This window comes from Erinaceus europaeus, chromosome 4, assembly GCF_950295315.1.
Source record: "Erinaceus europaeus chromosome 4, mEriEur2.1, whole genome shotgun sequence".
Classification (NCBI taxonomy): Eukaryota; Metazoa; Chordata; class Mammalia; order Eulipotyphla; family Erinaceidae; genus Erinaceus; species Erinaceus europaeus.
The window spans coordinates 143932934-143946053 of NC_080165.1; the positions used below are offsets into that span (position 1 = coordinate 143932934).

At 52.8% G+C, this 13120-nt stretch overlaps 1 protein-coding gene across 1 annotated transcript; it reads right to left on the minus strand.

Annotated features, from left to right (window-relative positions):
* On the minus strand, positions 1–12416 carry MTRES1 (mitochondrial transcription rescue factor 1). The gene is made up of 4 exons (XM_007523932.3): positions 12300–12416; positions 9243–9730; positions 6273–6345; positions 1–277 (listed from the first exon to the last, which is right to left on the minus strand). The coding sequence occupies exons 2-4, from the start codon at positions 9716–9718 to the stop codon at positions 98–100; spliced, it is 729 nt and encodes a 242-aa protein (XP_007523994.2). The 5' UTR covers positions 9719–9730; positions 12300–12416; the 3' UTR covers positions 1–97.
* Between the last annotated feature and the right edge of the window lie 704 nt (positions 12417–13120).

The following is a 13120-nucleotide window of genomic DNA, read 5'->3' on the forward strand; positions in this document are numbered from 1 at the left end:
CACGCCCGGTAACAGCTTTATTTCGTTCGGGAGGTCCTTTCCGGCTGGCTCCGCTCTGCACAGCCCGGAGGCGGCGTCACCACCCACAAGCATCCGCCTATTTCAATGGCTTCTTCTTGGGCAACTTCAGACTCTTCCACCGTCGCAACACCACTCTGTACTTTTCACTCTGAGTCTTCTCTTCCAACACCTTTTTCAGCAGGATCCGCATCACGGTCTCTGTTTCTGCTTCCTTATCCTCTTGGATGAGAAGATCCAACGTATCTCCCACTTTCACCTGAGGTTAAAAAAGAACACTGAGTCTTTCCTTTCGGAGAGGCACGCCAGCACCAGAACCCTGGTGCACAGTTCCCACCAGGTGACCGTCACCCCCGAGGGCAGGGTGGGGACAGGGCCTGACTCCCGGGTGACAGTCACTGGGCTTGTGGGTCTCACTCACGGGGCGCCTCAATGCCCGCCCGTCTGGACGGGGTGATTTAAGGCAACTGTGGGATGGAGGCATTGCTTTGGCACAGACAGAGAAGTGGCACGATCAGAGTAAGTGCTGACTGGGGGTTGGGCGGTGGCACAGCGGGTAAAGCGCAGGTGGTGCAAAGCGCAAGGACCGGCGTAAGGATCCTGGTTCGAGCCCCCGGATCCCCACCTGCAGGGGAGTCGCTTCACAGGCGGTGACACAGGTCTGCAGGTGTCTTTCTCTCCCCCTCTCTCCATTTCTGTCCTATCCAACAACAATAATGACCACAACAATGAAAAACAAGGGCAACAAAAGGGGATATTTAAAAAAAATAAATAACAGACTGTGCTGACTGCACACACTTAACGATGATTTCCAGTAGAACTTTTTTTAATGACTATATATATATCTTACTTATTCATAAGATAGGAGGGGAGAGAGCAAGAACCAGACATCACTCTGGTCCACGTGCTGCTGAGGACTGAACTCAGGACCTCATGCTTGAGAGTCCAATGCTTTATCCACTGCGCCACCTCCCAGACCACCACTTTTTTTTTTTTTTTTAAGATTTATTAATTCACGTGGTCTGTAGTAGCAAGGCCGAGGGTGTGAGAGTGGTGGGGGGTAGTTTGGGGCCCCAATGCACGGTGGCACAGTAAGATCCAAGCTGGTGGTGGGATTGGTGTGCGGACATCAGCACGTGGATGAGACCGCACTCGTGTGGGGGCCAGACAGGGGGTGCAGCCGCTTGAGCACACACATCACCATGTCCAAGGGACCCAGGTTCACACCCCCGGTCCCCACTTGTGGCGGTGATGGTGGGGAACGCTTCCCTGGCAGTGAAGCACTACTGTGACTCCCTCTCTCCATCTTCCCTCTCAATTTCTCTTTGTCCTATCAGAAAATAAATTTAAAAAACCTAAAAACAAACAAAAATTCCACCCATGTGACAACTGTCTTAGAGATCATTATTTTCCTAATCAAACAAGAGATGGAGAGAGAAAAGAGTGGAAAAGACACAACAGCAGATGCCTCCTTCGGTGTGGCGGATGCAGGCTCAAGGCAAGTCTTCTGGGGCTGCTTGTGCATGGCGGTCTCTCTCTCTCTACCAGAGGCTCCTTCACAGGCTCCTTGTGCATGGTGATCTCTCTCTCTCTCTTTACCAGAGGCTCCTTCACAGGCTGCTTGTGCATGGTGGTCTCTCTCTCTCTCTTTACCAGAGGCTCCTTCATAGGTTCCTTGTGCATGGTGATATCCCTCTCTCTCTCTCTACCAGAGGCTCCTTCATAGGTTCCTTGTGCATGGCGGTCTCTCTCTCTCTCTCTACCAGAGGCTACTTCACAGGCTCCTTGTGCATGGCAGTCTCTCTCTCTCTCTCTACCAGAGGCTCCTTCACAGGCTCCTTGTGCATGGCAGTCTCTCTCTCTCTCTCTACCAGAGGCTCCTTCACAGGCTCCTTGTGCATGGCGGTCTCTCTCTCTCTCTCTACCAGAGGCTACTTCATAGGTTCCTTGTGCATGGTGATATCCCTCTCTCTCTCTTTACCAGAAGCTCCTTCACAGGCTCCTTGTGCATGGCAGTCTCTCTCTCTCTCTACCAGAGGCTCCTTCACAGGCTCCTTGTGCATGGCAGTCTCTCTCTCTCTCTACCAGAGGCTACTTCACAGGCTCCTTGTGCATGGCGCTCTCTCTCTCTACCAGAGGCTACTTCATAGGTTCCTTGTGCATGGTGATATCCCTCTCTCTCTCTCTTTACCAGAAGCTCCTTCACAGGCTCCTTGTGCATGGCAGTCTCTCTCTCTCTCTACCAGAGGCTCCTTCACAGGCTTCTTGTGCATGGCGGTCTCTCTCTCTCTCCCAGAGGCTCCTTCACAAGCTTCTTGTGCATGGCGGTCTCTCTCTCTTTACCAGAGCAGCGCTGAGCTCTGGCTATGGTGGTGCAGGGGATTGAACTTGGGACTCTGGACCCTCAGGTGTGAGAGTCTCTTTGTCTAATTACTAAGCTGTCTACCCCGCCCAGCCAGTGTCTATCTCTTTAGAGCACAGCAGGGTGGTATGTCTTTTAAGTCCTTTGGGGACTTATTTCTAGGGAAGAGAACAGGGGGAGGACTGTTTCTCTTTTACCCAGTCAGTCTCGGGAGAGGAGAGGACGGACACTGGGAGTGCCCATACCTGAACCCCAGCCCAAGGCTCCCCGCACCTCCAGCTCTTGGCCCTTCCTAGTGCAGCTGTGCGCAGCTGTGGGCCGCAGGGTTGCGCTGCAGCATCAGACAGGACGCCTGGCCTCCAGCTGCTCTCTCTGTGAATGCCCCTGCCCTTTCTAATGGAGCCGACTGGCTCTTCTAATTGTCTCCATCTCACATCACCCCATTGGTAGCAGTTACTGTGGCTACCAGGCTTCCTAGTGGCAAGGCACTGAGTCTCAATACTGGCCCCTCCTCTGCGGACCTTCAGGAGAAGTCTGGACGACAGAACTCAAGGTAGCAAGAGGAAATGAGGGCCACAGCTAACAGCATTTCAAGGTGGAGGGAGTGCAACAGGCAGGGCGTGGTGCTTGGAAATAGGGCCCTGGCACAGAGGCCTTTGACCAGGACGCTGCAGCGGGGACCAGGTTGGATTAGAACCCCGGGAAAGAGCCATCAAGGGACGAGCAGGAATTCATCTGTGGCTGGCAGGGACTGTGGATTCTGACTTGGCAGCTCAGACAAGTGTGGGAGCTTCCCTTACTCACAAGGGTCGATCAGGTCCTAGGGGACAAGGTCTCTAAATAAAGGGCTAGGTGGCATTGCAGCGGGTTGAGTGCACATAGTTTGAAGCACACGACCCTTGAAAGGATCCCGGTTTGAGTTCCCTCCCGGTGCCCGACCTGTGTGTGTGTGTGTGTGTGTGTGTGTGCGCTTTACAAGCGGTGAAGCAGGTCTGCAGGTGTCTCTCATCCTTAATTTCTCTCTGTTCTAACTTTTCGGTGCCTGCACTACGAATCCACTGCTCCTGGTGGGCACGGATCCCAGTTTGAGCCCCTATTCCCCGCCTGCGGGGGGTGGGGACAACTCCTAAGCCGTGAAGCAGGTCTGCAGGTGTCTCCCTCCCTCTCCTACCTTCCCCTCCCCATCTCAATTTCTCTCTGTTCTAGCCAATAAAACAAAGCCCACGAGGAGCAGTGGATGTGTGTTGCAGGTATTGAGTGAGTTCCCCAGTGATAACCCTGGAGGCAAAAAAAAAAAAAAAAAAAAAGCAGAGCAAAGCCTCGGTGCCCAGGCAGAGGCCCGGTCAGTGGCTTGTCCGCCCTCTCATGTCCACAGCACCTCGATGCAGCTTAGGTCTTGCTACCTCAGGGCTATTTTGAAAGTTAAGAGCTTACATAAGACAACCTCCAAAAACGGTGCCCAACTTTTGCCAGAATATTTGTCTCTTAGACACTAAGAGTCAGATTATGTCTGCTAGTCATTTATTTTTAATGGGGGGGGGGTGCCAGGTGCTCAGCTCTGCTTCATAGTGGTGCTGGGGGTTGAGCCTGGGATGTCAGAGCCTAGCAGGAAACAACCACTATGCTGCCCCCTCAGGCCTTTACTTTTAAATATTTATTTATTTATTCATTCCCTTTTGTTGCCCTTGTTGTTTTATTGTCGTAGTTATTATTGTTGTCGTCGTTGTTGGATATGACAGAGAAATGGAGAGAGGAGGGGAAGACAGAAAGGGGGGAGAGAAAGACAGACACCTGCAGACCTGCTTCACTGCTGTGAATCGAACCCCCTGTGGGTGGGGAGCTGGGGGCTCGAACCGGGATCCTTAGGTCGGTCCTCAAAGTTTCATGCCATGTGCTTAACCTGCTGCACTACTGCCCGACTCCCTCCTTTACTTTTTAAAGGGTCTCTATTTTATTTACTTTTTGCTACCAGGGTCATTTCTGGGGCTTGGTGCCTGCACTGCTCCACCGTTCCCAGTGGTGGTTTTTGCTTTCACCAGAAGGTGAGAGAGATGAGAGACATCTGGGAGCGCTGTGCCACTACTTATGGATCTAACCCCCGCCCTCCTGGCAGGTGGAGATAGGGCCCTGCACCAGGGTGCTGACACTTAGTAGCGTGTGGACTCTACTTTCACTGGGCCAGGCTCTACCTGGTCCCCTCACAAAGGAATAAATTCCTTGTAATTTATTTATTAATGAGGGAGGTGAGAGGACCAGAGCATCACACTGGTACAGGCAATATGGGGGCTCCAACACAGCACCTCATGGCGGTCCACCACACCACCTCCCTGGCCTGGCAGCTTTGTGTTAACTTTGTAACACTGTCGTCTTTGCTCCAATTATGAAAGTGATACACATACTTCAAAAATCCAGAAATTAAAAAGCATGGAGACAGTATAGCTCACTGTAACACTCAAAGGTAATTATTAATATCTTAAACCAATGTTTAACTCAACACACTAAAATTCTGTTTAATTTAAATCTAGTATCTAGACTTCTATATATAATCATCACCGCCATTATTTTTGACCAACACATCACTCAGCTCTGGTTATTGGTGGTGCTGAGGATTAAACCTGGGACCTTCTGCTACCACTCACTGCATTATCTCCCCAGCCTTGTAATTCTCTCCCTCTCTCTTACACACACACACACACACACACACGTACTTTAAGGGTCAGGTGTTGGCGCAACTGCCAGAGCATACACATTACAGTGCGCAAGGACCTGGGTTCAAACCTGTCAGTGCCTACCTGCCGGGGAGAAATGTCACTGCAGCAGTACTGCAGGTCTCTCCTTTTTCTTTTCAATATTTTATATTTATATATTTTACTCCCTTTTGTTGCCCTTGTTTTATTGTTGTAGTTATTACTGTTGTTATTGTTGTCATTGTTGTTGGATAGGACAGAGAGAAATGGAGAGAGGAGGGGAAGACAGAGAGGGGGAGAGAAAGACAGACACCTGCAGACCTGCTTCACCGCCTGTGAAGCGACTCCCCTGCAGGTGGGGAGCCGGGGACTGAACTGGGATCCTTATGTTGGTCCTTGTGCTTTGCGCCACCTGCGCTTAACCCGACTCCTAGGTCTCTCCTTCTATCTCTGCCTTTCCTTTAAACTTTTTTTAAAATATTTATTTTATTTATTCCCTTTTATTGCCCTTGCTGTTTTTTTTTTATTGTTGTAGTTATTATTGTTGTTGTCGTTGTCGGATAGGACAGAGAGAAATGGAGAGAGGAGGGGAAGACAGAGAGGAGGAGAGAAAGATAGACACCTGCAGACCTGCTTCACCGCCTGTGAAGCGACTCCCCTGCAGGTGGGGAGCCGGGGCTCGAACTGGGATCCTTATGCCGGTCCTTGTGCTTTGCGCCACCTGCGCTTAACCCGCTGCTCTACAGCCCGACTCCCTCCTTTAAACTTCTGTCTCTATCTAAAAGAAATAAAAACAGGGTGGGAGAAATAGCACAGTGGTTATGCAAAGAGACTCTCATGCTTGAGGCTCCGAGGTCCCAGGTTCAATCTCCCTGTTTATCTCTGAGCAGTGCACTGGTATAAATACAATAAAATAATTTAAAAACCCCTCTACATGAAGCAAGTGTGGCTTCCTTGGCCCCCAGTCATTGTGAATTCCTGGGGCCTGCCTAGCATTAATGACTTGGAACTTTCAGTGTTTGGCTTATGCCAGTGCTGACAGCAGCTTGTTTTAAAATTTCAAAGACAAGGAGAGGCTGCAGCCCTATGGTTATTGAGGCTGCGACAGTGACAGTGACTGAGGGCCGCAGCAGCGTCACTCGCTTGACCACTGCTGAGGGGAGCTGGGGGTGGCGCTTACAGAGAGAAGCACCCTGGCCGCTCACCGTTCTGCTCTTCTTCCACAGCTTTTCTCCGTTCAGCCTGAGTTCACCCTTGTAGAACGCATCTTCTATTTTGCTTAAAAACAAAAAACGGTGCTTTGAAATAGAAATCTGCACAAGACGATCACACAGATTTGAGAGAGACAAACACCCCTGACATATATTCTCTTGGCGGCTGACCTTCCCATGAAATCTCCATTTGGGCTGCGAGGCACCCGAAAGGCATCTGCTCCCAGGTGTATTTAAGACATGGGCACCAGAGATCTGCCCGAGGAGATGCCACGCTGTGGCCGAAGTCTGCGAGCGCTCTCGGGCGGGTGACCCGGCCGCTCAGGACTGGGCCCCAGGGCACGCTGGCCCATTTGCTCTGCTCTAACGGCCTCTGAGACTGTCGCTGCCCTGCTTCCGAGTGGCCCGTGTGGCTGTGAGCGCCCTTCTCCTCTTCCAGCTGCTGTGCAGGGCGAGGCCATGGAGAAGCCCTCGGAGTGGCTGGGGGGCAGCTCTATGACTGAATGTTGGGCCCTGAGCTTCGTCTCTTACCTTGCAGGAGCCAGAGTGGTGCTCTGCTGCTCTCCCCTTCTCATTAACAAACGGGGTGTGTGTGTGTGTGTGTGTGTGTGTGTGTGTGTGTGTGTGTGTGTGTGTGTGTGTGTCTCCCAGCTGAGGTTCTAAATGTTTCTTTTTCTTTTGCCTCCAGGGTCATCTCTGGGCTTCCGTGCCTGCACTACAAATCCACTGCTCCTGGAGGCTATTTTTTCCCTTTTGTTGCCCTTGTTGTTTATCGTAGTTGTTATGATTATTGTTGTTGGATAGGACAGAGAGAAATGGAGAGAGGAGGGGAAGACAGAGAGAGAGGGGAGAGAAAGACAGACACCTGCAGACCTGCTTCACCGCTTGAAAAGCGACACCCCTGCAGGTGGAGAGCCAGGGGCTCGAACCAGGATCCTTCCACCAGTCCTTGCGCTTACGCCACCTGCGCTTAGCCCGTTGCACTACTGCCGGACTCCCTCTTCCTATTTCTCCCATCCTCTCCATTTCTGGGTGTCTCTATCCACTCAATCAATAATGATGATTAAAAATATGAAACACTATGCTATTACCCACAGATAAAGTGCGCTAGGAATCTGTCAGGGTTTACCATCCACAGCACAGTCCTTACCCTGCATGCAGTGTGCGCAGTGATGATGACTGTTTTCTTTATCGCCACTACCTCCTGAGTACACGGTTACAAACACTTTTTTGCAACAGGTTATGGGCCAGCGCTGTTGTGTGTCAAAGTGATGCTCTGGTTTTTCCTCTCACCCACAAAAAGTTTCTTATGAAAGCTGGTTTTAGGGAGCCGGGCGGTTGCGCAGCGGGTTAAGTGCAGGTGGTGCAAAGTGCAAGGATGGGCGTAAGGATCCCAGTTCGAGCCCCCGGCTCCCCATCTGCAGGGGAGTCGCTTCACGGGCGCTGAAGCAGGTCTGCAGGTGTCTCTCTTTCTCTCCCTCTCTCTGTCTTCCCCCTCCTCTCTCCATTTCTCTCTGTCCTATCCAACAACAACGACATCAATAATAACTAAAACAATAAAACAAGGACAACAAAAGGGAATAAATCAATAAATATAAATTTTTTTTTAAAAAAGTTGGTTTTACAGATAAGGAAACTCAAGCACGGATTTTAAGTGAGTTGCCCAAGGTCACACAGAACCAGGACTGAACCCCCAGACGTCTCGGTGCAGAGCCAACACCCTTAACCAGCGTAAACTGCTCCGCCTTCAGCACGGCGACACCCGGTGCTATGCCCACCTGCACAGCTGACCCAGAGGTTTCTTTTCTCCCTAGCGAGATATTACTAAATCAGTGCTTCATGTCATTTATTTTGGCTAGAGACAGAAATCAAAATGGAAAGGGGGACAGAGAGGAAGAGACAAAGATTCTTGCGACACCATTTTACTGCTTGTGAAGTCACGTGGCAGGTGAGGACCGGAGGCGGCACCACCTGATCCCATGGGTCACTGTAGGTCACCGGGGTCTTAGCATCAGGGAAACGTGGTCCACGGGACGTGGGAGCTTTGAGCTGACTTCTTTCAGAATCAGTTTTCTCACGGACAGACTGACATTGCTGACGCGGGCTTCCTCTACTGCTCTTTCCCTTCTGCACTCTCTTCACCGTCAGACGGGCCAGATGGCAGGTCGGGTGGCATTCTAAGGCCACAGTAACTGTGGGGCTGGGTGGTGGGGCACCCGACTGAGCGCCCACGTCACCCTGTGCAAGGACCTCGGTTTAAGGCCCCAGCCCCCAGCTGCTTCACAAGCAGTAAAGCAGTGCTACAGATCTCTCTCTCCCTTCTCCCACTCATCCCCCTGTAATCTCTCTCAGGCAGAGCAAACAAAATCAACAAGTCTGGATCATTACCAACAACAACAAGAATTTACCCGCAGGGGGAAGCTTTATGAGCGGTGAAGCAGTGCTGCAGGTCTCTTTCTATCCCCTACAATATCTCCCTCCTCCTCTCAATTTCTCTCCATTTTTAGCTCCCCTTTCTCAATTCCTATTCAATACATAAGTGAAAAAAAAAAAGGGTGTGTGTGCTGGGTGGTGGCACACCTGGTTAGGTGCACACATTACAGCGCACAAGGACCTGGGTTCAAGCCCCTCCCCATCTGCAAAGGGAAAGCGTCGCACGTGAAGCAGGTCTGCAGGTGTCTCTCTCCTGCCCCTCTCTCTTCCCTCTAAATTTCTCTGTCCTATCAAACCAAATAAAGTTAATAAAAAGATAAATCATGTAAACACTTTATTTACTTATAATGGGGGGGTGGGAGAGAGAGAAGCAAAGCATTACTCTGGCATATGTATATGTGAGTTGAACTTGGGACCCCCAAGTTGGAGAGTCTAACGCTCTCTCCACTGTGCCAGCTCCTGGGCCCCAGGAACTCTCACGAGAAGCAGCAAGGTGAAAGGCTGGTCTGCTAAGGCACGCGCTCGACTTACTTTCTTCCAACGTCTAGGCCCGTCTTCAGGACGACATCGTAGCGGAAAGACGGCACCGCCTTCTCCAGGTCTTTGTAGTCCTTCGTCACATCAGGGTCCTCCCTGAGCTCGCCTTCCAGCTCGCTCCCCTCATCAGCACTCTCTTCATCGGAATACTCTTCGTCTTCTGCTTTCGGCAGAGTCTTTTTTGTGGTCTTCTTAGGACCGACGTTGCCTTTGAGTCGGATGGAAAATGGGAGAATGTATTCCGGAGAGACGGACAGTCCTGGGAGCCTTACTGAGAAAATGCTGTGGAAAAGTGTTCTGTGACTGGAGGCATTTAACCTGACGCTAGAAGAATAAAAGCACGGACTCTGGGAAGCGGTGGGTGCGTGTGACGGTGTCCTTCGGGCTTGCAGTGGCCCCCAGAGTCGAACCCGGGCGCCGGGCTTTCTGAAGACACTGGCAGGCAATCTGATGAGAGGGCTAAGAGCCATGGCGCGTCGGACCTGAAACAGACAATTGGGCTGTTTTACAAGTGCCGTGCATGTGCCGCCCTCCTTAAACCGCATGAACTCAACTCGTTCCAAGCATCTCCCATCTGGGACGGGAAGTCGGCACACAGCTAGGGGTTTCTGGGAACGGCAACTTAAAGGGAAATGGTGTGTGTGTGGCGGTGGGGGTAGCATCCCTTCCTTGACTTGAAACCTCACTCGCAGGCATCCACTTCCTAACCTACATTTCCACCCCAGACAGCTTCTCCAAAATTCTAGACTTGTGCATCGGCGCGGAGAACGGCCCACACAGCAAACCCAAGCCTGCTGATGTTAGAAACAACTAGCAATGCGCTCAAACCCCAAGTTCCCACCAGGCGGGGAGAAGCTTCATGAACGGTGAAGCTGCAGATGCTACAATGACACCATCCTGACTTCCCTGGGTGGACGAGCTCACCCACCTCCCCAGACCCCTGCCCCACCAGCGAGAGAGAGAGAGAGAGAGAGAGAGAGACAGGCTGGGGGTGTGGATCCACCTGTCAACACCCATGTTCAGTGAGGAAGCAATGACAGAAGCCAGACCTTCCACCTTCTGCATCCCATAAAGAATTTTGATCCAAAAAATAAAAAAAAATAAAGAATTTTGATCCATACTCTCAGTGGGGGAGAAATGATAGGGAAAGCTGATCAGAGAGCTTTGAACTCCATCAGGACCCGCAAGGTGTGTGTGTGGGGACATTCAGAAGTAGTAGGTGCGACTTAGAAAGGAAGAAAAGGCAGGACCATAGGAAAAAAATGTGTATGTATACACACACACACACACACATATATATTTATTTATAGAAATAATAGTCAACTCATATCTGTGGCCTTGGGAAAACTAAGTTTCCAATGGAGGGGATGGGGACACAGAAGTCTGGTGGTGGGGAAGGTGACGAATTACTTCATAATTTTGTAAATCAGTATTAATTCACTAATAAAATTTAAAAAAGAGGAAAACGCCTACAAACAGATCACTAGGATAGCACACTAGTTTGCCATGTATGTGGCCCGCTGAATTAACAGAAGCTTTGGCGCTGGGATCTTTTTAACTCTCTCTGCCTCCTCATAATAACAGCCTTTACATTTTGATTTTTTCATATTTATTTATTTTCCCTTTTGTTGTCCTTGTTGGTTTTTATTGTTGTTGTTGGAGAGGACAGAGAGAAATGGAGAGGGGAAGACAGAGAGGGAGAGAGAAAGACAGACACCTGCAGACCTGCTTCGCCGCCTGTGAAGCGACCCCGCCTGCAGGTGGGGAGCCGGGGGCTCAAACCGGGACCCTTCTGCTGGTCCTCGCGCTTTGTGCCACGTGTGTTTAATCTGCTGCGCTACCGCCCGACTCCTTACATTTTGATTTTGTCAGGACACCAGCACCCCCTCTGGGAAGGAGGGATTTTAGTTCATTCTGGACACAGGCAGGTGCCTACGTCTAAACCTCAGTGTAGTGAGTGTCTCTGTTCAATGATGACCTTTCCCTTCTTCCTTTCTGTTTGATTTGATAGGTCAGGGAAAAACTGAGCGAGAAGGCGGAGACAGAGGGCGAGAGAGAGAACGACAGACACCTGCAGACCCGCTTTACCTCTTGTGACGGACGCTCCCTCCCTCCTCTCTGTAGGTGCCAAGTGAGGGCTTGAACCTGGGTCCCGGCGCTCAGAACCGCGCCGGCATTTTCAGCCGCTGTCCGTTTCCCTTTCGGGGGGACCGAGGCCACTCCACGTGGCCCGCAGTACCGGGCGAGGCCCCTGGCGGCCCAGCGGGGTCACAGCCGTCTTCTCGGGACCCGGCACCCGCCGCCCGCCCGATACTCGTGCTCGGGTGCAGCACCGGCCCCGGGCAACGATCCCGCACCGCACGCCGGCGCCCAGCCCGGTCCTGCCGCCCGAGAGGAAGCTTCTTTCCAGTCTCGGCTCATGGCCACTCCGCCCTGCCGGACACCGAGACGACGACAACAACACAGCAACAACAACACAGCAACAGCAACACAGCAACAGCAACAGCAGCAACAAAGCTGCCAGCCCGCCGGGAAGCCACGTGGCCCGTCTGTGCCCGGCAAGGCAGGTCCCCTGCCCAGTCGACTGTCCCAGGCCCTTCAAATGACTTTTTTTCTTTCTTTTTTACGCCGAAAGAAAGAGGGACAGAAGAAGTAAAAAGAGGCCGCAGCCCTGAAGCTCCCTTTCATGCCGGGGGAGAGGGGCCCAGCCCCGTCGGGGAGCACCGGCCGCTCCGTCCCGCCCGCACGGCTCCGCCCTGCGCACCCTCTCTGCCGCGGACTGTCCTCCTGGCCCGCCCCGCCCCGCCCCCGCCCCCGCGGGCTCAAGGTCACGGCGGGCACGGGGCGCCTCCGCCCCGCAGACACCCGCAGCCTGGCCCGCCCGGCTCCCACGGTGCGTGCACACACCGCCTCCGCTTTGGGCGACCCGACCCCGCGGAGTGGGGCCGCGGCAGCCGCACGCGGAGACCCGGCAGGCACAGGCCGGCGGAGGGGGAAGCTCCCAAAGCGCGCGCGAAGCCGGGGCCGCGAGCCCGCCAAGGCCGCCCGTACCTGGGAACCTCGGCTACTCGCCCGGCCGGGCCTCCCCGCCGCAGCCTCCGCGAAGACGCCGACCTTTAAGCCCCGCCCACCAGGGCCCCGCCCCTTCCGGCTCCGCTGGCTCAGCGAGAGCGGGGAGCGCTGGCGAAGCGGGCGGGACGGCGGGAGCGCTGGCGCCCTCTGCCGGCCACCTCGCCTCGGAGGACCGCGCGGAATGTCTGTCCAGCTGGTGGGCGGGGCTTGCTCCCCAGCCCGGAAGTCAGCGCGACGGGCTCGCGCATCACAGAGGACGCGTGTCGTGGCTGTGGACCTTTCCGGGCGTCATTTAGAGTTAGGGACGATGTAGATCACAGTCACCAAAACCGATTCAAGGGAGTTGGAGGTAGCGCAGCGGGCTAAGCGCACGTGGCGCAAAGCACAAGGACCGGCGTCAGGATCCCGGTTCGAGCCCAGGGTCCCCACCTGCAGGGGAGTCGCTTCCCAGGCGGTGAAGCAGGTCTGCAGGTCTGTCTTTCTCTCCTCCTCTCTGTCTTCCCCTCCTCTCTCCATTTCTCTCTGTCCTATCCAATGACAACAATAACAATAACAACTACAACAATAAAACAAGGGCAACCAAAGGGAATAAATATTTAAAAAATATTTGTTTAAGAATTGATTCACAATGAGAGAGGACAGCCAGACAGACCTCCCCCCCCCCCGCCAAGAATGAAGGCGTTGGCGAGTGCAGTGATGCTCATGTGCCCAGTGGACTATAACCTGGTGACCAGATGCAGAAACAGCAAGCAAACAAAGCCAGCTCTGAGAACATCACTGGTTTGGATTTTGTGGGCACA

Bases quoted from the DNA above. Each gene is read 5' to 3' on its own strand.
- MTRES1 (XM_007523932.3), bottom strand. From the start codon at position 9,718: ATGGCTCTTAGCCCTCTCATCAGATTGCCTGCCAGTGTCTTCAGAAAG. The intron at 6,346-9,242 runs GTAAGTCGAGCG...TTTGTTTTTAAG, and splicing joins GGCCTAGACGTTGGAAGAAA to CAAAATAGAAGATGCGTTCT. The intron at 278-6,272 runs GTGAGCGGCCAG...TTTTAACCTCAG, and splicing joins TGTGGAAGAAGAGCAGAACG to GTGAAAGTGGGAGATACGTT.